The following is a 12,311-nucleotide window of genomic DNA, read 5'->3' on the forward strand; positions in this document are numbered from 1 at the left end:
GGTGAGATTGCTGGCGAGTCCGAGAACAAGAAAATAACAGCTTAAAATGCTTTAGCACAAAGCACTGGCTTTCAGAGCAAAACAAAATGGAAGTGTGTCAAAACCTTTCATTTAGGCTCTGTAACTCTTCTTAAAATTCCTTCAAACTCTTCTAGAAAACTGTGGTGGTTTGAGTAGCAAATTAATGAACTACAGCAACGTAACATTTCATGTTGCTGTAGAAGAGGAAGGCCTCACAGTTCCTTACTTTTGAATACGTAACTCAAAGAGCAATTTCTAAATTACATTGTCCTTAGCAGGCGATGAATTTGTACCCTCTGGGCTGAGATACAGCCCAGTTTGTCCTCCAGTGAACATCAGGCTGCAATAGCTTATATTCTAGCGTAATTACAGCTACAAGATTGTTCATCTTGTCATCTTGAACCACAGAGCTGTGCAGTGGAAGGGAGAGCCACTGAGAGAACTGCCAGGCAGAAGACCTTCTCTGTGCTGGTTAACTGCCTAATGAATGACATATAAACATATACATATGAATGTGTATTTATATGAATATGCACGTTGCATCTTCAGTCCTTGGAGACTAAGTCTGTAATGAGCAACAAAGATATAAAATGAAGGAATGGACAACAATACCTTTTAAATTTCTGGAGTACACAGTACAAAACCACTTTTTCTTTGAAGTCATGGCATCAGGTCTTCTGTTTCATGGCTTTTCGTCATGAAGCCATGCATATTTCCCTGCAAATTTATTTAAGGAGTGAGAAAGGGAGATAGACGGGAGAAATATTGGAGAACTGTTATCTTTTTTCCTTCTTTCTCTATTGCTTCAACCCACCCCATCCTTCCATAGTGACTCATCTGAAAGTCCATAGAGTACAAAGGGGAAGGGAACACTTCTTCCTCTCAACTGAATGCCAGGATTAGTACAAACCCCAAACCCAGTGTCTTGGTGCCATGTTTCTACCGCAGGGTTGGGTTATCTTAGATAGTATTGCCAACTTCAGGAACTTAGGAAGCAAATCCGGTCTGCAAAAACTGAAATTGTTTTAAAAATGGAAGTGTCAATGTGTGTTTTCAAACATCCAGCCCCAGTGCTTGAAGGATATTAGTATGTACTTCAATAGATGCTCACATAACAACACGATGCCTGGAGAGAAAACTTTAAGAAAAACCCCAAATAAAACGAGATTCATTTCATACTCCTGTAATATTAACTTCATGTGGCAAGTTCCTGTGTCTGGCCTCAGTTCAGAGTTATAGGATGTAACTCTGAACAAATTGCAACTGTACAATTTTTTCCTCTGATATTGAATATTGTTTAATGACAAGGGAGGTGAGAATACACAGAGACCTTCATTCTAGTTAATGCTTGGATTTTTGGGAGGGGAAAAAGGGAGGGGTGGCTGAAGTAGAGCGAAGTAAACCATCTGTATTGATGATTACTTGCAAAATTGTGACTTTTATGAACTAGAACTTTTACAACCTTTTCCTTTAGTCATCCTTAGGTCACCAGTAAAGTCTCTGAAAAATGAAATTTTGTGTATTTGACCTAATAAAAGTAATCTTTGAATGGGGTTTTCACATGCCAACTCGAATCTCTGGCTATTTTATAGCATCTTTTTTAAAACAATGAGTTTTCACTCCTGTAACGCTATTTCATTTTAATTATAAATTGCAACCTATGCATGTTTTGCAGATCTTTAAGGTATTTTATATAGAGATTTTGGCATGTTTGTGGGTGTTGTTAAAAGTTTTATGGAATCTTTTTCCTTTTTCAGTTTGTTGTTGTAGGTTTTGTTTTTTCTTTTTAAATTTTAAACGCCGAACCATTCCTAATAAATGGTTCTTTTTTCCAAATTTTCAAATGTAATAAAACCGCAATGTTCTTGTTAAATTATCCAGCTGTAACAGAACACTCCTTAATTTCTGTCTGTGACCTTAATTGTGCTCTTTCTAATGAAAGGCTTCTGTAAGAGTGCTTTCTGTCTGTTTGCTACGTGTTTGTTGTGGCATTAACTGTACATGGTTTTCTGTTTGATTTCATATCAATATTTGATTCACCCAAAATCCTAAAAAGTAACCCAGTCTGTCATGGTTAACTTTACCTGAAGAGTTACTCTCATGAAATGCTTTGGTCCGCATCGTCTCTAGGCATTGAAGCTATATAATTATATATCGATATATATAAATATATATGGATAGTCTCACTCACATATGTGGAACTATTGCATGCCTGAAGCTGAGCGCACATGTGTTTCCAGGTGTGAATTTTGTTGTATTTGATTTAAACACACTCAATCTTATTATTATTATTATTATTATACTATTTCATCCCATTATCAGATGACACTCACTGGGTTTGGCCACATTTATTGGTCACATTTAAGTGACCCAAATGCTCAAGTTCAAGTTTGCAGCTGCCCAGTGCAATAGTTGGTACTAACATGGGGGTGAAAATTATGTTGAGGTTTTTACAAACTGATTTCTATCAATTCCGAAAGGGGCATTACAAAACCAAGAAGGGTTGCTGGAGACACCCAATATAAAACTTGTTACAAGCCGATGTTCTGTCACTTGTGAAGTGTCCATATGTGCGTCTCTGAGGTTGCTCCATCCGTTTGCCTGCGCACACTGTGCAGTGATTCAAAGCATTGCAGCTGTGTTATCTCATCGATCTCTTGCACAGTAATTAGTTTCCTTTTCTGTTTTCCTGGGTCTGTAGCTTGATGCTGAGCCTTGGATAAAGGAAACTATAGGGACTATACGATGCTGGTATTCTTTCTTATGCTTCTTGCATAATCTCTTGTGGAGTCAAATAAAGTGAGAGATGGGTGCATCCATGTAAATAAGGATTTACAAGTTCTCAAGAATCTGAAAATGAGACCTTTTATTACTAGAACCTGGAGGGTCAGTAGTAGCTATGAATTGAACATTTTTGGGTGGGTAGCTTGTGACAAGCATAGCTATTTCTGAAAATGAAGATCAAAGAGCTATTAAAATTTAATGTATATTATGCAGAATGTGTAAGCCTCTAGCTATATTTTCAACTCTCCTTTTCATATATATGATTTATAATTTATTTTCTGTAGCACTGCATAGTTTCTGCTCCATGCATTCTGTGAAAAATAACTCTTAATTGACTTTAATCCTCAGTTTTAGAATAGATTGCTTGTCATCTTATTATTCTTTATTTAAAAAGCCAAGATGCTTTTGAGACTCGCTATAATTGACCTTGCATGGTAATTTCTCTCTGCTACACAGAATGCTGCAGCAGTGCTTAGCTGGTCAGCACATGAGTCTTCACCGTTGTGTTTCTCCTGTCAGATTTACACTGAACACAACTCTGCAGATCTGTTCTCTGTACTGCTTACCTGGCTCATTTCTACTGCTCTTTCCTTTGAACAAAAGCAGTGTATTGGAAAGGCAGTGTTGATGTTTAAAGAGAGTGATGACAGGTATTAGCTGCAGCTTATAAAAAAAAGGTAGTTGAGAGTTTGGGTTGGTTGGTGGGGGGAGTGTTATGTTTAAACCTATTACAAAACTGCATTTTTAGCTGATAGATTTTGTCATTATAGTGAATCTTGAGTATTAGAGCTTGTTAATACCCAGTCCAACATCAGCAGTTATGCGGAGAGGTCATATTCTGTAATGATGTATCCTAAGACCTGTAATAACTGTTCAGTATATCGAATTACTCAATTCTGCTGTTCATCTGTAAAGATTAAGCCTGTATCTGTCCATTAAGTTAGGTTGCTTTTGATTTATTTAATAACTTGTCAAAGTTCAGTGGTCAGTTTTCTTGGTTATCCTCTGTCTTCACCTAAAATCGTCTGATGGCTCTGTCAATTGGCATCCTCTGAGCACAAAGAAATGCATTTTTGAGTAATAGCGCATTTATTCTTGTGCTGGAATTCCTTTTTAACTGAAAGGAGGATTATAATCCAATAATGGAAAATTTATCTGGGTTAGGTATTCTTTATAAGTAAAAAAATGTGCTTTTCTTCTTTTAGTGTAGTTGCTGGAAGGTTAGTTGATAGCTTTCTGAACAGTAAGTTTTGGGGGGAGGGGTAAAAAGAAATCATTCTCTTGTAGTTGTACATAGATTGAACCTAACTTAATGGACAGCATGTTGAAAGTTTTTCTTGAACAGAGTTTTTAATCCTTTAATAAACAACTTCCTGAAACTTTCTTTTCATCTGCTTAGGCATTGGAGAGAAGTATTCAACCTGGGAGCCAACCAAAAGAGAGTTAGAATTGCTACGACACAACCCCAAGCGGAGAAAAATAACCACAAACTGCACCATAGGTAAGCAAGTCCTGGAAGTCCTTTCCGAAGTCAGTTCTTGGCTGCTTGTGCTTTCAGATTTCTTTGGTATTTTTCCTTAAATATTTTTACCCTGAGGTAATTGTAGTGCATTTCATTAACTGTGAGGATATCAAAGTATGTTTATTTTACACTACTTTCGTCTCACCGTAGAAGGATGTCTGCTCTGTCTCTTCAGGTACTGATGATGATTTATCTGTTTAACAGCTACAAACCAGAACATTTTTGACAATATCCATTTAAAGTCTTTAGCAGAAATCAGCAGTGTTTTCTCCACCGGGTCTGCATCAGGGATCTCATGCAGATGTATGAAGGGAAACTGTAGTTCAGATACAGCCTTGATTGTAGCAGTCTGTTGGTAAATCTGGGTTTGTCAGACAGAACGAGGACAGTAATGTCTTTCTGATTCATGTTATAAACTCTACAAGGGGGCTCTTCAATTTCATATTAACTCTGAAAAGATGCAGTTTGTTCTCCAGTGTGTGTCAAATAGCAGTTGAAATGCATGTCAAATGATAGCGTTTAAAGTTCAGTAGTCCTGGAGCAAAGAACACTGAAATGTGGGCGTATCTTCTTATGATGGGAAAGTATTTGGGTGGGGGTGATAAAAAGGAGCAGCGTTTTCTGTTTTTTAACATTGGCTCTAGGTTGGGAATGTAGGGGGTTGAAACCAGCTTCGTGATGAGCTCTAATAAAGATTTAGAATTTTCCTATACTGTTAAATGCATGGTAACATTTTAATGGTTAAAATGCAGGCTGGAGATGTAGCTATAGATATTGGAAGCGGGAAACTGTTTCGAAAGTGTTTTTCCTAATTTTTAAGCTACACACCATTTTATGTGAATGCATCACGCTTTCAGAACATTTGCATTTCTCAAAATACAATGAACATAATTGCTAAAACTTTCTACTATGGTGTTTCTAATACAGTAAGTAATTTAATCCAAAAGATGTGTCTGTATTTGGGAAAATGGACTGAGAAGCACAGAGTAAATTGTAAGTTGAAAGTGTGTATAGAATGGTAGTTCTAAAGAAGGAACCTATGCACTTGCAATAGCAGAACGGGGAAGACAGAAGAACATCTGGACTTTCAAGCAGTCTAAGATGATGCTAGGCTAAGATCGCCTGCATCATGTTCACGCTGGGATTCTGTGTTTTATGAAACTCCAGTATATTTTGTAAAGTCTTAAAAATTACTCAAGGTAGTAGACCTCCACAGGGCAAAACCAAAGTTTGATAGAATTTTGAAAGTGAATGTGACCTTTCTGAGGAATTGAAGCATGTTTCTCCTTCCAATTTGAAGGAATCTGTGCTGACTCTTAGAAGATTTCAAATTTTTCAGCCTTTGAAAAGGACGTGTCTGGTTGCATGAAATCTCGTACAACGCTGCATGGGGGGGGGAAGCGCTTGTGAAGCGCAGGGGATAAGGGAAATGACTGATCTCTTTACTTCTGCAGGCATGCTTTTAATAATTTCTCCTACTGAGCCCTGGAGCTGTCTGTGTGCTGAGATTTAGAAAGAAAAAAATCAAAGCACCCAGGAGACATAATGCAGTTTTGGGCTGCAGTTAAAAGCAAAAGACTAGCTTGCTTTCACAGAAATACATTGGAGGTTTAGCTGAAGGTAGAAAAGACCTGCTGTTGTCCTTGAGCCGTTTCTCTCCCTCTAGCCTACTGCTAAATATATATCTGCTTCAGAGTCTTTTTTCCTTCACTTTCCTCGCGTTGACTTGTCTGTTTGCAGTTTCAGATCAGTGAAGAGCCTGTATGCAGAATGAAATGCTGCAATTATCTGGACATTCCCATTTCTCTCTTTTCTAACACTCAATTCTTTTGACATCAAGTTTTTATCAATCCCATAGCAGATATTAGTGAATCCAATTTATCTTCTGAGGTAGGTAAATGGCTCAGAGAATAGTCATAATGTCCAGTCTTAATGGTCCTGAAAATGAAGATTATGTTGATAACTGTCTGTAAGCATTGCACATCTGTTGATCGGTTCTGTTTATGAAAGAGTCTGTTAAAGCATAACCAGCTGCCTCTTATGAATAAAATACTCTCTGCAAAGCTATTTTAGGAGGAATGCCAGGGGTGTTTACTGCTTTCTGTCTTACCTCTGGAGATACACTGATGTCAGCTGGGAGACAGCACGTTTAACCTCTCTGTGATGACCTTCTGAAATGGTCATTGTGCTGATGCCCATCTCAGAATTTGCAAAAGAGAAGTGTATTAGTATTATAACTAAAGCAGGTGGGACAATAATAAAATACATTAAAATGGATGCTACTCATCTCTAGAACACGCTCAGATGGTAAAATTAGTTTTGTTGTAGTTTCCTGTTACATTTATATTATTTACATGACATTCACTTAAGTGAATGTTCTTCTCTATGGCAGAACCCTCTTTGTGTATGAAGGGATTTTTTTTTTTTTTATTCTGGATTTGTAGTAATCTCAGGAAGCTTCTCAAACAGCTGGATGTGTCCACTACTTATTGAGCTGTTTGAACTTTGATATAGCTGTAAGCTGTTGTAATGGAGGACTGAACTGGTAGCTCATTAGAGGAAATACGGTGCAAAACACCCAGCTTTTGATTTGGTGCAATGAAGTGATGTTTCCCTTGTGTGACAATTTGAAACCCATGGAAGAAGGAACTTCTTGTCCACATCCTCAGAAAAAATCCCCAAACAACCCCCCATCAAAAAACTCTACAAAAACCCGTGCATTTTGCTTGGTTCTCTTTTAACGTGGTGTGTGTTTCCATTTTACAGCTATTTTTCCAGCTAGTGAGAAGATGGGGTAGGCAACTTTGCTTGAATCAGTATTTTACCATTGAGTAAATTGCTCTTCAAATGAAAACTCACACTGGGTACCGCTACAGGCTATAGAAAGTGTGCTGATTCCTGTCTTTTGGGATATAAACAAAGGACTATTCCCAACGTTACACATAAGCATCCTCAAAGTGACTTGGAGCACATTGTTAAATGAGTAAAAATGTTGAGCTATCCTCTTCCAAGAAGCCATGAGGAAAAATCCTCCCACGGCATGGATTTTGGGGAGGGGAGCATTTCAGAGTCTGATGTCCCGGCCTACTTGAAATGTTGATGAATTTTTGTATTTCAAGACATTCAAGAAGAGCCTGTAGTCTACATAAATATGCTCTTTGGTAGCAACATCAACTCGAGGCGTTCTCAGACCTTGTTGTGCCCAAGTTGCTGCCTGTTTCATTGTGCAGGCTGCACAGTTGTTTTCAGGTGAACTGGTTCACACTGAAGGGATGGTGGGGAATGCAGAGGGTAAGTGGTGGAAAGTGTAAATTTTGTGAGTTTATTGTATGTTGTTCTTAGCATCAGTACTGAATCATGGCCCAAGTTATTCAATTCATTGAATATTTCTATTCAGCGAGATGCCCATCTTGATTCTAGGTTGAAGCTGGTGTTTCAAGCATCTTACAAACACCAGAGCTTTTATATGGAAAAATAGGCAAGACTCGGAATCTGGTTTAACAGTTGCTAACAGCGTAGGAGGAAAATCTAATATTTTCAGTCTCTTCTTGTCTGTGAAGGGGCTGCCCTCAGCCAGTGAGGGTGATGACCGAGCTCCAAGTTCACAAGAAAATTGTTTATTATGGGGTTGTACTAGAAGCAAAACTGATATAATATCTTTCAGGAACTATTTTCCAAGGCTCTTGGTGCTCTGCTATCATTAATACCCCCAGCAGATCAGTTCTCCTGAGTAGTACACAAAGTATTGGCTTGGGATCAGCTGGTCCCTGATCAGAATATGAAATGACTTTGTGGCTAAAGATTGGTACATTAACAACAGGAAGAATTAGACTCCCCAGGCACGTGGATAATTAGCAGGAGCCACCAGGGGATTCCTATTTGCAGTGCTGCAAAAAGGCAGAGAGGAAAGCCTGTATAGGAGACAGAGCAAATCCCTTTCAGAAGGAATGATGAGGTGTGGGGAAGCGGTACAAACAAAAGCTGCGTGGGAGAGGGAGGTTTGCAGCTCTGCAGTGTGAAGCAGTGCGATGTGACAGAGGAGCGCGAGGGGAGCGAGTACTGCAGCAAAGCTCACATGTGAAGGTGGCAAGGGAAGAACTTTAATGCAGTCTTCAACATCTTCGTGCTTTGAAAGCTTTTGTGAATGTACCAGCTTTCTGTGTACTTTTTCTAGTTCGATGCTCTGTGAGGTTGCTCAAAGGGATGCGGGGAATGAAAAACTTAGTTTGGTACAGCCCCAGATTTGTAACTGTAACTTAAATTTAAAAGTTATTGATTTGTAAGAGTAATAGTTTTATATCTGAAATCACAGCCACACAAAGTACACCTTGAATAGAAGCCTTTTTGATTCTTATGTTATTTTAGACTGCTGTGTGATGGAAGAAAGGCAGACCACCTTTAAGACTACTCAGAAAATGATTCCTCTGTGATAATTTCTTTCATCTACCTTCATAATTAGAATGGTTGGTTGGAAAACTATTCCCTAAAAGGCTGGATTAGTAGAATAAAAAAATGATGCCCTTCTACCAGGGTGATCCTTCTCTTTCCGTTTTACCTTGTCAGGAGCTCTGACCATTGGACTGAGTTGTGTAATATTTCTCCCAGGTCTAAAATTGATAAACCCAACAGTAAAAATAAGTAAGAAACCCTTTCTTTTCAGAGCTCCCAGGGATATTTAAGAAACCTTAGAGGCGTGTGAATCTTTTAAGAATTCTGAAACATATTCTGAGCCATTTACTTGCTGAGGTTTGTAGAGATTTGTTTTCAGAAAGTTTTGCTGGACTTCTAAAGTTTACCCTATTAGCAATGTAAAATATAGAGATTTCCTCTGCAAAAGATGTTTTGAAAAGAAATTCCAGATTTGATGTTTCCATAGCCATTTCGTGTATTGATTGTCATCCGAGAACACATTATCTAGTTTTTCCAGAGCCAGCACCAGAAGGCCATTTGCATCACTGTCTACAGTTTATCTTCGCAGCGGTCGCTGATTGAGTTATCTGTGATTTAATTGCTCCTGGGTAAGCCTAGGGACAACCACATTGTCACTGAAGTCCCTGCAGAGTTCACCTGCTTGGAGTGAGCAATCTTTTGCTATAGAAGCCTTTGTTATAGAAAAGTAAGTTAGCCCAAGACCACTGTGTGTACTAAACTATGTCACCAAGTGCCACGTTTACACGGTTTTTGAACACCTCCAGGGATGGAGACTCCACCATGGACCAGGGCAGCCTCTGCTGGGCTTCACCTCTCTGTCAGTAAAGAAACTTTTCCTAATTTCCAATCTAAACCTCCCTGGCACAACTCGAGGCCATTTCCTCTTGTCCTATTGCATTTTACTTGGGAGAAAAGACCTATTTGTCCGTTGATCTTGCAGCAGTTTCCAGTAAAAATTAACAAAACATCAAAAGCAATTTTGGGGAGAAGATACCTTGAAGCTTGAGCTGGTGCTAGGTTGGCAGCGGAAACAGCTTTCGCTGAATGTGTTCTGGAGGTGATTCTTGGGTTCAGGGGTCTGCTGGGAGGTTTTAATTTGCATGGCTTTATGTGGGAGCAGTTCAGTTTAAAAAAGGATAGCAAGCCAAGCAGAGCCTTTGGGTGTATTTGCTGTGTGAGGAACAGTGGTGTTTCATACAGATTTTAGAGCTCTTTACAAAAACATGAAAAATGGTGAATAGTTTGACTTTTTTCCCTTCCCTGTAAAGCTTGGTTTGCACTTTTGAGTAGAGGGGAAATAAGAGCAGAGTGACACCAATGTATAGGCATGTCTCTAGCTGCAATAATATGAAATATTGGAGATATTTAAGAAACATTGATGTAAGCATCAAAGTTTAAAGCTGGAATCCTAATCTCCTGGGATATTTACCTCAAACACAACCCCTGCAGACTGTTTGAAGTTAAAACTGCTTGTACGTGAAATAAGCAGATTGCAGTTGGGGTTGAATTTTTTTGTTATCCTGTCTTGGAAAATTGCCATTCATATTACTTGCATAGAAGATACTTTAGTTTTGTAACTGTAGGTGGCTCTTGGGGATTGAGACAAAGGAAGGTAACGGCGTGCGTTCACAATGCGAAATTCCTTAGAAGACAGCATTCTTAAGCCAGGGCTTGGATCGCGTTCCAAACTTCTAACTGAAACCTGATTTTTTCCCCTCTGGATTTGTTTAAAGTGAATCCATAGTTGTTATCGATCCATACATGTTATTTTTAGTTACAGACAGTTTCAGTTTGACTTTGCTAAAATTGGGTTCTGCACTTCAAGTGAAACTTCATAGTTTGGATCCAGCTAGGTGGGAGCATAAAAACAGCCTGTTTTTCCCCTCCTAGATGCTGATTCCACTTTCAAGTGTAAGATGTTTCCTGACTCCATTATTTGTCTTGCCTATATCTTGGAATTACTTTTTTTTTTTGCTGTGCTTTCTTCATTAAGTCATTCTAGAACTGCAATGCACAGTTAAGACACTGGGCCTTTGACTTGAGAAATGCAGTAAATGTTAGTCACTTATCATCGTCTACTTGAACAGGTTTTTATGAGAATGAGAGGTTTCTTATCAAGAAAAACCCAATAGCAATATAGCCGGAATTTTAGTCTGGCCCTCTGAGCAAGATACCTTTATTTAGATGAAGTATTTTTTGTTTGTTTAACATTAAAGCAAATGTATCAGAGTGTTCCTTTAGTGGAACTGGCTTTAAAAAAAAAAAAAAACAATTAGTGGATGCTTACAGAAAAACAGATGTGCTAAAAGTACTGGGATATCTGTGTCTGTCAGAACAAAGAGCAAACCTTGCCCTTCTCTGACAGCAGCCCCGGAGGTCAGCAGGTTTGTCTCGTGTCTCCTTTTCGCTTGGCTACGCTACCCCAAGCTACAGACTGTTCCTCTTCTTATCAATACCATGCAATGATCCTCTAAACCTAAAGCTTTTCTTGCAAAGCGAGGGGTATCTTCGCTGTGCGGTGGTGCAGTCAATGCAAAGATACTTTCATAATCTCTAAATCAAGAGCCAGATAAGAAAGGTCAGAGTTAGGCCATGTAGCTACGCCAGTTCCAGTCTCAACATGTGCCTGTCGTCTGTCATGGGCGGAGATGTACCCTTAGCACCAGGGGGTTCTTTTTCTAACTATTAAAAAAACCCTTAACCAACCAACCAAACTTTGATTTACCGCTGTATTTTAACCCGATTAACTGTGTGCCATTGCAGAGAGCGCGGCATTTTCAACAAGGCCAGTTCTCCATCTCAGTTTTGTTCTTTTGTGGATCACTTTTGGATTATATTTACTCTGACCTTCCATTCTGCTCTTTCGTATCTGCTTCTAGAGTTGGGCTTTGTGTGGACAGAAGGTAGATACAGTATATACTGAAACTAGGAATATGCATAAACAGCATGTGGCATGGCTTGTGTGTTGTGGATTGTTGGAACAGCTTCGTGCCAATTCATCAACAATAATTTGTGCATATTAATATATTTGGATGCATTTAATTTCGCTGGCAGTTAGCCGACTCCTTAAGTTATTAATTTGTGAAATCTGCTTTGAGGAAAGCTAAAAAACTTGTAGGCAACATATGGTGTGATATTGGGGGGAAAGAACGGCTGCGGGTGTGAATTTTATTTTGTTAGTGTAGTGGGAGTACCTCTTGTTCTTTAAAGCTGCCATCTGCACAGGATTCTCGCTAAGTCTTATGCTTCTGTGCAGATCATGTAAGATCTCGCTGAGCTTTTAAGTTTGGCTGCTTTGGGGGAGGGCAAAGAGAATATTCTGTGCCACCTTTTGAAGTATTTTGTTGTGTATAAAGGCTTTATTGCTTTGCCATCAAGTTGCCAAATAAAAATACCTTGAAGGAGCCTACAACTTATCCAGCTTTTAAAGAGGAGTTGTCACAGTGCTCTCTATCGATCATTCCGTCGCTTTGTCAAACACAGTTCCTGTTCTTTCCCGACTGCTCTTCCTTTTGGACGTTGAGTGTTGTCTTTCTGTTCTCCCTGACTTTCC

At 39.0% G+C, this 12,311-nt stretch overlaps 1 protein-coding gene across 2 annotated transcripts in view; it reads left to right on the plus strand.

Moving 5' to 3' along the window:
• USP22 (ubiquitin specific peptidase 22) overlaps positions 1-12,311 on the plus strand; it is a 97,219-nt gene that overhangs the window by 46,495 nt on the left and 38,413 nt on the right. For both annotated transcript variants that reach the window (XM_069870407.1, XM_069870406.1), the window contains one exon: positions 4,205-4,306. In XM_069870407.1, coding sequence (XP_069726508.1) covers positions 4,205-4,306 — 102 coding nt within the window. The remainder of the gene's footprint in view (positions 1-4,204; positions 4,307-12,311) is intronic.

Source organism: Phaenicophaeus curvirostris, chromosome 16, assembly GCF_032191515.1.
Source record: "Phaenicophaeus curvirostris isolate KB17595 chromosome 16, BPBGC_Pcur_1.0, whole genome shotgun sequence".
Lineage (NCBI taxonomy): Eukaryota > Metazoa > Chordata > Aves > Cuculiformes > Cuculidae > Phaenicophaeus > Phaenicophaeus curvirostris.